This window comes from Euphorbia lathyris, chromosome 5 (genome assembly GCF_963576675.1).
Source record: "Euphorbia lathyris chromosome 5, ddEupLath1.1, whole genome shotgun sequence".
Taxonomy (NCBI): Eukaryota; Viridiplantae; Streptophyta; class Magnoliopsida; order Malpighiales; family Euphorbiaceae; genus Euphorbia; species Euphorbia lathyris.
In genome coordinates this window covers 53,564,991-53,575,586 of record NC_088914.1, presented here as the reverse complement: position 1 = coordinate 53,575,586, position 10,596 = coordinate 53,564,991, and the positions used below count along the sequence as shown (strand labels likewise).

The 10,596-nt window shown below is 33.7% G+C and overlaps 2 protein-coding genes across 5 annotated transcripts; both read left to right on the top strand.

The window, feature by feature from the left end:
• Positions 1-1,073: 1,073 nt before the first annotated feature.
• Positions 1,074-5,523, top strand: LOC136231201 (TSL-kinase interacting protein 1). 4 transcript variants are annotated; one of them, XM_066020512.1, is made up of 9 exons: positions 1,090-1,185; positions 1,414-1,496; positions 1,976-2,117; positions 2,391-2,509; positions 2,594-2,829; positions 2,905-3,157; positions 3,990-4,400; positions 4,745-4,864; positions 5,030-5,523. In XM_066020512.1, the coding sequence occupies exons 3-9, from the start codon at positions 1,991-1,993 to the stop codon at positions 5,123-5,125; spliced, it is 1,362 nt and encodes a 453-aa protein (XP_065876584.1). In that variant the 5' UTR covers positions 1,090-1,185; positions 1,414-1,496; positions 1,976-1,990; the 3' UTR covers positions 5,126-5,523. The 4 variants fall into 4 exon arrangements, with proteins under 4 accessions (XP_065876585.1, XP_065876586.1, XP_065876583.1 ...); XM_066020513.1 differs by lacking the exon at positions 1,414-1,496 and having other exon boundaries at positions 1,074-1,185; XM_066020514.1 differs by having other exon boundaries at positions 1,083-1,496; positions 4,026-4,400.
• Positions 5,524-5,745: 222 nt separating this feature from the next.
• LOC136230282 (probable serine/threonine-protein kinase At1g54610) lies at positions 5,746-9,415 on the top strand. The gene is made up of 7 exons (XM_066019301.1): positions 5,746-6,205; positions 6,357-6,641; positions 6,754-7,071; positions 7,698-7,919; positions 8,591-8,685; positions 8,763-8,871; positions 8,951-9,415. Exons 1-7 carry the CDS (start codon positions 5,909-5,911, stop codon positions 9,251-9,253), a joined length of 1,629 nt encoding a protein of 542 aa, XP_065875373.1. The 5' UTR covers positions 5,746-5,908; the 3' UTR covers positions 9,254-9,415.
• The last annotated feature ends 1,181 nt before the right edge of the window (positions 9,416-10,596 follow it).

Genomic DNA, 10,596 nt, shown 5'->3' with positions numbered 1-10,596 from the left:
TCGATATATGTCGATATTGTATTTGATATCGACAAATATCAACATTGAGGAATATAACATCGGTCGATATACGTCGATATCAAATACAATATCGACATATATCGACCAATATCGGTATGATGCAATATCATCATATCTGTCGATATTGATCAGATATCGACACTGTCGGGGAAAATCTGAAACTGCTGTTCCAAACAAAATGCATTTTCAGACAACAATGCCACTGTTTTTGGGGTCCGCATGACCAGGAAAAGCATGTAAAAGGAAGAGAAATAATATACATTGGGTTGTAGAGAAACAAAATGCTAGATCTTAACGATGAATGGACTAAGCTTTAAATCTTTTCAATGGAACTAAAAACCAATGAAAAACTTACATGATTGTATAAAATCTTATTGTATGAACTGTGGGTTGGATTGATTGTTGTAGTATTCGTAGTCGTTCTGTAGATTGTTTTATTCTTTAGAGAGAGAGTGCACACGTGAGAAAGAGAAAGTGGGGGAAAGATACAAAGTTATGTTTATGAAAAAGACATGAGCAAATTTGGAAGTTACATGTTGAAATATGCTAGTTTTGGTGATTTATTTAATAGAAGCTTGAAATGTAAACTAATACTTTAAAAAGTGCTAGTTTAGTAATTTTCATTAAATTTGATGATACATGAAGTTGTAATTTTGTAGTTAATTATGATATTGATGTATTTGACCCAACTTAAAATAGATTGCAAAGTGCCGACCCATTAATGTTAAGTCGGTTCGAAACTTAGACCTTGTTTGATAAACCACTTAATTGCTTAAATTAAAATGTTAAGCACTTATTTATTTTAAGTGCGTTTGATAACAGTTGTTTCTCCACTACTTAAATTAGTTAATTAAGTTAAAAACCACTTATTTTAATAAGTAAAAATATTTAACTTAACATTTTAAGTTAAACATTATCAACTAATATTTTTATATAAATTAAATCATTCAATATTTTCAGCACTTATAATATTCAGAACTTATTTATTTTTTTAGCACTTAATTTTCAGTTTCATCAACACCTTAGTCCAATTATGGATAGTCAGTCATTCATATCAATTCAACACAAAAAAATTCATTCCCGCCAACGTTTTCCTGATTTTTTTTTGTTTGATTTCAAAATCTCTGGCTCTTCCTCTCTTCGGCTTGTAAGGTTTCGATTCAGGTATGCTAATGTCCACAACTTGAAATTGATTCAATATTTGAAGCCTTAGATCTGCTGCAGCCGAACTTTCTTTTCTTTCTCCAATCGCATTTCCTTATTTTCTTCTTCTTCCTCTTCTATCTTTCCTTTGGCCTAACCCTAACTCTTGCTATAATATTTTTTACAAGTTCACTTTTATATAAGTTTTTAACCTTTCCTTTCTCGGTCTTCCTGGGGTTGGGATACTAGGAATTTTTAGAATTAGGTTTTTGTCCTTGATATATCGCCATATCACAGTTCCAAATTGAGACAGAGATTTGGAGTTGCAAGAGGTACTCTGGTTTCTTTTCTTTTATTCTCTTTTGGATTTGGGAAATTCTGATTTTCTTATTCATAGCCTGAACGATCTGTTTAAAATTTTATTTTTTTGAAAAGAGACCAAGTAGAATTTATATAGTTCTTTTGCTCTGTTTCCCTCCTCTTCAATAAAAGCATAACCTATTGTATTTGCTGCATCTTGTTATATTCCCTGCTAGCTATTTTGGCCCTTACAACTCTGTGCAAAAATCATTAGCATGGCAACTCTTTTTTCCTCATGAATGCGATTCTTCCCTATTGTTACTAAATGTGTTTTTTTCTGGAAAAAAACAGCAATTTCTAAAAGCATGATTTATGAAATGTGGTATTTGTTCTGCAAGTTTGTGGCAATTTTTTTCCCTACAATCTTCAATATTTTAGAGGCTTAGGTTTAAAGGATTATAGTGTGAGACACAAGAATTGACTTATCTTCAATTTTCTTCATATTTTGAAGGGAATCTGGACTTCCATGAAGCTTTCTAAAAAACAAATTGCAAAGGAGTCACAATCTCCTGCAAAACTTAAAACTGGTGTGGTTCAGATTCATTCTGGTAAATCTACTAACAAAACAAGGGGACAATGTCCTAAATCAGCAGGTTTGATCATTTAATCAAGTTTCTTGTAAAAGTCATTTCTTTTCCTCTTCTCTTATTTAGTTTTTGGATTTTGAACTTATTCTTATTATTCCTATGTTTTAATAAATGACTTTCCATTCATGATATCTGTTATTATACATTGTTAAGTTCTAAACATTCTCTCAATTGGGCTAGGTGAGGAATTCTTTGTTGAAAAGTACAAGCATTCTTCATGTTCTTGGTCACTTGACGTGTTATGTTCCTGCCTTGTTGACAAAAGGAAATGTTTTGCAGAAAAAACCAAAAAGATACTCAAAATTGAGCCAGTTCCAGAAAAGACGTTACATCCTTCTGCCAAGATCAAGTTGCAGCTTTTTCCAGTAGATGATGTCACTCAGAGGGCATTAGAAAAGGTAAAATCAAACATCTGTAATTCACAAAATGTGAAATTCATTTTAACATAAATATGTATTTGACAGTTTGGTTTTTCTGCGCAGGATGGATTCCATCCATACTTGGAACTCACTTTAAGTGCTAGGAAAAAGATATCTTCTGTGGTTAAACATCTAAATTACAAGTGGGGTGGTTCCAGCATTGCTCATGGAGAACCTGCTCTTTTTCCATACATATCATTTGAAGATTTTGCTAGTCACAGATGGACATTGATTGATGATAATGTCACTGCAGGAGATGTTTATATGTCTATAGGGAGCCCTTCCACTTTCCGATTAAGGTTTATCCTTGTTCTTTTGTATTTTGGTGTTCAGTATTTACTTTGAAATTCTCACCCAGTCCTTTTCTTTTTAAGGTATGGTTGGTTGTCATCTGACTGGGAAAATAAATCTTTTGTACTGTCTTCAACTTCAACTCCCTTCAAATCTATTTCACAACCTGAAGGAATGCAACATGGTTGTTGTAATAATTTAAAAAGTACATCTAGCAAACAGAAACAAGCTGAGGTTACCAGTGAAGATTTGAACCCAACAGTTTTAAGTGGATCTGTAGCAGAAGATGCAAGTGGGGTTGATAAAATGCCTTCCGATGGATTAGTTGAGCCAATGGTACCATATTTCACTCCCGTTTTTTCTGTTCTTCATTCATTATAATTTGCTTAAAGTAATTTATTTGATGGGTTAAACATTATATATAGGGATAAGGTGCAAAAATACCCCGAACATTGATGACTAGTAGCAATTTTACCCCTGATTTTGGCAGCCAAGAGCAAATTTCCTAACGTTTGGCAAATTGGATCAATTTCAGACATTATTATAAAACACACATATTTTGTTTCTTATTCTGTACCAGCTACATATTAGTTAGTTCTAAAAAAAGATTTCACATTTGTTGTGATTTAATAATAGAATTGGACATTAATAATTTTAAGTTCGGCGAAATATTTGGATTGTTTTTGTTCAACTCGTAAAAATTACAATATTTTTTTTTTTCACTTCTATTTTGTGTTTTTGTGATCTGTTACTAATGATTTATAAAAAGATGCACATCTGAATGTAGATGATAAGATTCATTACTTAGAAGACAGTTTGATGAATTATTTCTCAAATTGACCCACTTGCCAATGTTAGGGGTACCTTTTCTCTTTGCTGCCAAAGTTAGGGGGATGTTAAAGGTATTTTTGCACCTTATCCCTTATATATATATATATATATATATATATATATATATATATACATACATACATACATACATACATACATACATACACACATGTGTGTATGCCAATACGTGTTGCAAGTTATGAGACTTTATCGCCCCAAAACAGAAGTATGGTAAATTGTTCAGATGCCAAACTTTTTATGCTTTTTATTAGAAGTTCTAAATAAAAAAGTTTTCTTAAATGTGCTTTCGAAAACTTGCTTATATGGATTTATGTAGCACAATGAAGTGAAGATGCATGTTGGCATAGGGCAGGCATCATCACTATGGGATGATAGTCTAACTAACATAAGTATTGGAGGCCTGCTATCTGAAGCATCCTTGCAAGGCAGGTTCAGCAATTGTAATAACCCAAAATCAGATGGAAGCAATGCAGGGTTGCAGCCACCTCAGTTAAACGATTCATTTGATGCTTTTCTCATTACCCAATCTTATTCACAAGCTCCAAGGCTACCTCCTCATGGTTCAACCTCTTCCATTTTGGATGCTGAGGACACCTGTCATGCATTTCCTTTTCAGAAAAACTCTTCCACAGGCCTAGATGCTACTGCTTTGGGTGGGACTGCTTATTCATACAACTGCAGTCAGGATTCTGTTTTCAAGTCTTCTAAACATCCAAATATTAGTGAGGTACTGAAGTTTCCGCTGTTTATTTAGTACTTTGTCAGTCCAATTCAGTATCTAATATTATTTAATGAGCTGATTCTATGAATTAGTTTCTATGTACAGTTGCTGTTTGATGTTGTTCCTTTTGTGGTACATGGTGCATAGTTGGACACTATTTGTGCTGCTAATGCATTTCTTTGTGGTGTCATATCATATCAGATATGTGGCAATCAAATTTTTGTTAAGAACATGTGCTGGGATAGTTTTTGGGGTTATTAGCTTGTAGTGGACTTATTTCATATAGCCGTTAATAGCTGTGCTGTCATGAATGTGAGAGTTCACAGTCATATGTTTCATTTTTATTGCAGGTCAATGTTCAACCTAGCCTTTTGCAAGGTCGTGATTGTCAAGAATCAGAAACAGACCTGTCACTTTGTTCCCGAATTTATCAGGATGAAAGCAGCCTTGGTCTTTCAGGGATCAAATGGGTACTTACTTCAATCTATCATTGGAATATTTGCATTCTGGAAATGGTTACTGCCACCCTGATCATGCATACATAAATGGTGATTTTTGGAGTGGGATTAACCATTCCCATTTTGATTTTCTATACTAAACCTTATAGTTAATTTATTTTTGGTGGCTTGATGCAGACAGATTCTTTGGGACCTTTTGATCTTTTGCCATCTTCTTCTTCTAGAAAGGTCATTAATGGTGACAGTTTAAGCATGAGCAGAATTTTTAGCTAGTGATCTGGCTTTGCAGAAAGATATTCTTAAATCTTGAAGATGGAATGTACAGTGTACTGAAACTGGAAACTGGGGAAGCTAAATCCTGATGGCCACCGAGTAAATATATCAGAAAATCAATTTTAGAAATGTTCATATGTCCAAGTTTGAGCAAGCTACTAGGTTGAGAGACAATTGAAAGTTACAGCAAGGTCGGAATTTCCTATTGTTGATTTTGAGCTGCGAATAAGTAGAGTGAAGTTAATCTACATTATTACTTGTCCATTAAGATGAATTTGATGATGAACTGTGTTTTTCCTTTTTTTTTTTTTTTTTTTTGGAAAAACAAATATTTCCAACTGGAATGTTTGTTTTCTTATGGAAAGTTGATCTGCTTGCAAATTGTTCGTTGATAAATATAATACCTGGACTATCAAATTATTAACTGAGTAATCGACTTTTAACAGTAATATATGAAGACTATCAAATTAAATTATTGACCTTTATGAATGATACCACCTTTAGAAATATGTATGCTATGAAGTGGGTCCCTCAACTTGGTTATCCCCGCCAAAATCGGGAGAGAAAGAGCATGTATGTAACCATATTATGATATCATTGATAATGGCTAAGGCGGAGAATGCTGAGAATGAAGTAAGGCTAATACAATCAAATGCCGGCCTAAGGACGGCTAATACAATCAAAGGCTAATACAATAACTTTCCCAAGTCCAATCAATTTGCGCATTTATCTGTACTATGTCACCTAGCAATCACCGTAGTCCGCCAAAAGTTGAGAAAACAAATGGGTTGTGTATTTTCCAGTGCTTCTACAGATAGATTGAGACAGGAAAAACCCGATCCTGCTGGTAAGTTGTTCAGGCAAGATGGTGGAAACAAGAGAGTGGTTGTAATTAATGGTTGTAATGTAGAGAGAGAAAATGGAGCTACTGGTAATCTCTCTCAAAGAATTAATTTGAAGAAGATTGGTGCAGATGAACTTGTTGATGGATGGCCTAAATGGCTTGTTGACAACATTCCCCCTCAGGTTTTGGCTGGTTTGGTTCCTAAGACTGCTGATTCTTACGATAAACTTGCTAAAGTTAGTGCTTTTTCTCTTTCTCTTCCTTTCCCTTTTCTTTCTCATCTATATATAACACAACAAATTCCGCAATAACATTAACAAAATAAGAATATCCGAATCATGAAGAGGAGGAAGTATACATTGTTGAAAATTGGTTTGGGTGTTGCAGATAGGCCAAGGAACTTACAGTAATGTATACAAGGCTAGAGATAGAGATACTGGAAAAATTGTTGCTTTGAAGAAAGTCAGGTTCGATACATCAGAGCCTGAGAGTATTAAGTTTATGGCAAGAGAAATATTGATACTACAGAAGCTAGACCACCCCAATGTCATCAAGCTTGAAGGACTAGCCACTTCAAGGATGCAATATAGTCTTTACCTTGTCTTTGAGTTCATGCTGACAGATCTAACTAGAGTCATCTCCCGTCCTGGCCAGCGCCTCACTGAACCACAGGTTCAAAATTCTTCCTACATTATATTCAAATCAATCTTTAGTTTGAGTGTTCCGCTTGCATTACATATGTTTAAGGATTTCAATCATCAATGATTTGAGGTCTTTGATACAGGTAAAATGTTACATGCATCAACTGCTTTCAGGACTTCAACACTGCCATGAAAGGGGAATTTTACACAGAGATATTAAAGCTTCGAACTTGTTAATAGACAGACATGGAAGCCTTAAAATAGCAGATTTTGGGCTGGCGAACGTTTTCATTCCTAAACCAAAGCGACCTCTTACTAGCAGAGTTGTAACTTTATGGTATAGAGCTCCAGAGCTACTATTGGGTTCCACAGATTATGGAGTAGGTATTGATCTTTGGAGTGCAGGATGCCTGTTGGCGGAGATGTTCGTTGGAAGGCCAATTATGCCTGGAAGAACAGAGGTAAACACCTTTTACCTTGTTCATATAAAATTTGTTGTGGTTTTTAATTTTGCACAAGACAAAGTAAAGTGATGAACCTAGGGATCTTACAATCCGGTCTTAGCTGAAAGAGAATTGTAATATGGTTAAAAGCAGTTCAGAAATCCATCAAGTTGTACTGACCTGGGATTATTCAGAAACTTTTTTCGAACTTACCCACAAGGTACCTTAAAGGGAGAATCGCCTTAGACTTATAAATATGACATTACCTCTCTGTCTGGCAATATGGAATACTTGAAATGCTCGGGCTGGATATCCGGAACATAAAATTTGCAGGTAATCTAACGTCGAGCTAGGTGGCTCTCTTACCATGTTAAAAACTTGAACTTAACTCATCGCCAAAGGTAAAGGAAGGATCAACTTGCGCTTATAATAGCCTCTAAAGTTAGCCAATATGGGATACCAAAAGGTACCTTGAAGGAGAGAATAGCCTAGAGACATAGCCTTTCTAACTAACCAACCAACCACACAACATAGCTCAAATAATGAGCTATCAGTAGCAGGAATACATAATAGTTCCTGGAAAAGCTTGGTTTCCAAGCCTCAATTGGTGGCAGTTTAGTAAGAATGGGTTATATTGGATGCAGGTGGAGCAACTTCATAGGATATTCAAGCTTTGTGGGTCACCATCAGAGGATTATTGGAAGATAATGAGGCTAGCGACAAGCTTCCGTCCACCACAACATTACAAACCTAGTTTTCAAGAAGCTTTCAAGGATTTTCCTGATTCTTCTTTTACTTTCTTGACCACTCTTCTTTCTCTCAACCCTTCATATCGTGGAACTGCTGCTTCTGCTCTTCAAAATCAAGTAATAAGAATTTCTTATAAAGAACTTTTTTGTTTGTTTGTTGTGTGTGAGTGTGTGATTATTTACGTGTGCTGAAGCTAGTTCTTTGTTTCTCCTTTTTCATTATGGTTACAGTTTTTAGCGCTTTCCTCTTTGTTTCTGAAGTTTAGGGAACATTTCATGATTTAAGATATATTCTTGAACTTAGGATAAAGCGCCTTATAGTCTCTTTGGCATCAATGTTATGTTTTTGGGTAGATGGATCTGATTAATTAGTTTGAGTTGATTAACACTCGCACTATTAAGATCATCTGTATACACTAAGAATTGAACTTGAAACTTAGCTTAAACAATTAAAAGTTTTTTTTACTCAAGTCAGTCTTAATTGGTCTTTTGGCATCAATGTTAAAATTCCTTTGCAGGGTAGGGGGTGAGTTTTAGATTTTAAAGTAGTAGTTTGAAATTGATTTTTACCTTCTCTTTCTGAACATATTTTATGAAAGAAGTGCAAAACATGGTAAATTCATCTCAAATACTTAAGAAGACACCTAAATATGTAATGTCAGTCGACCATTTTTAGCATAAAACTAAAAGTAAGAACCTGAGGAAGAAACAAATATATGCTTAACATGATGTATTATTGCTGATATTGTTATTATTATCTACTTCTGATTATTTCTTTGTGGTTACAGTTCTTCAGTTCAAGTCCATTAGCATGTGAACTTTCAGGTTTACCAGTGGTGCATAGAGGGGAGGATGAGGAAAGTGAAGCAAATGATAGGAAGAAGTATGTTGTCGTTTCGAAATAAATAAAATGCATTGTCCATTAATTGATCTGATAGATATTTGTTTTCCATCTGACAGGCGTAGGAGAGTGAAAAAGCATCCCTCTGGAGCAAATCATGAAGGTCATGGGAGAAGTAGTAATTTGAGTAGTCAACAAGGCAAAGAAGATACTGAATCTTCAAAAGAGGTGACACTGACAATCAATGATTCTCCAATTCAAATAATTTTATTGCGTGAGCGTGACTTGAATAATGTTGAAATGATAGGTGGATAGGAATTCAGAATCATTTAGTCAGAAAGCAGTGAAGGAAAAGCAAAGGGTGGTGCGTCCATCGTTTTCGCCTATTCATCCATCTGGCCAAGATAGAAGAGCAATGAGAACAGAGGCTCATCCTAATGCATCAAAGAACATACAAAACTTCACTCTCTTACAGGCCTCTATTACAGATATAATTAATCCCAATGCAGGGAAAGGTATGTCAAATTATCGGCGCTCTCATTCTACTTTAGATTTTCGCACTCTTGATCCCGAGAGGTTATCCCAACTCTTTGGAGTAGAGAAGGAATAAATGATTCTTTTCTGGTTTGGTTATTCACTTACCAATGCAACTTCATGTTTAGGAGTTGGTCTTTGTGTATTTAATTCTTTTAGCTCTTTATTTGTTTGTTTTGAGTATGAGTATGGATAATTTCACTTAATATTTAATGATCAAGAGTTTAATTGTTTTATCTTTGAAAATTTGCAATGCATTTGGAATATTTTGCAAGTACAAGTAGTAGAGATAATCAAGGCTATTATTGGAGCCTACCCATCAGTTTGACAACTCCATTTATTGGCTTAATTTCACCACAAGGCAAAGGCAAAGTAGACATATGTGAAGTTTTTAATTTATCATTCTCCTAGGACTAAAATTTCACTCCTAAAAGGTGCTTTTGATTTTGTATGTTGTATGCTAAATACTATAAATTCAAAATTAATATTCCTACAATAATATTTTCCAATATTTTCAAACATCATATGAATGCATACTAAAGAAAATAATGTCATATTCTTTCTATAATAAAATTCAAGCTACGTACAAACCCTTAGTAAAAATGGCATAAAAAAACATTTTCAATTCCAATCTCTCTATTCAAACTATTATTCGACAACAATCTACATTCTTTAGCTTGATTCGACTTCAAATACATCACAGAGGTATTTGGACGGAAAAAAACAAATTCATCAACTATAACATCATAAATATTTTGTATTTGAAATTATTAAGAAATTACTTTGATTTATGAATAAATTAAAAATCTATTATAACTTATTTGAAAAATATTGAAACTTTTGATTAATGTTCAATAAAATTGCAAATGAACTTCAAAAGGTAACATTGCTATTTCATATTAATTTCATCCAAGTTTGTATATTTTGAAATCCATGAAAAGTGGATGAAATTGACTGAAATTGAATACAATCCACTAAAATCATTATCAAACTAATGGAGAAGTAAAATTAAAATTAAAAAAAAAATGTTTGAAAAAGTTACATGAGTATCAAAAGTTCGAGAATGACTAAAATAATAAAGAAACATAAGACCGAGAATGACTAAAACAATAAAGAAATATAAATTTCAGGAAATCAACTAAAAACTCATATCACCCAATTTTACATCTTCTAAAATCTAGTAATATCGAATAAAATTGAGTAAAATTGGACAAAACTAACCGAAACTCATTTCAAACTTATTGACCAAATAAAGAAACATTAAAGGACATGTTTCAACAAATTTGGTATGAGTTTCAAAAAGTTAAAATACAATTTCAATCAATTTTGCACTGTCTAAAATTTAGAGAAAGTGGAAGAAATCGACTGGAACTTATATCAAACTCATTTTAACAATTAAAAACTAAAAAAAAAATGTGT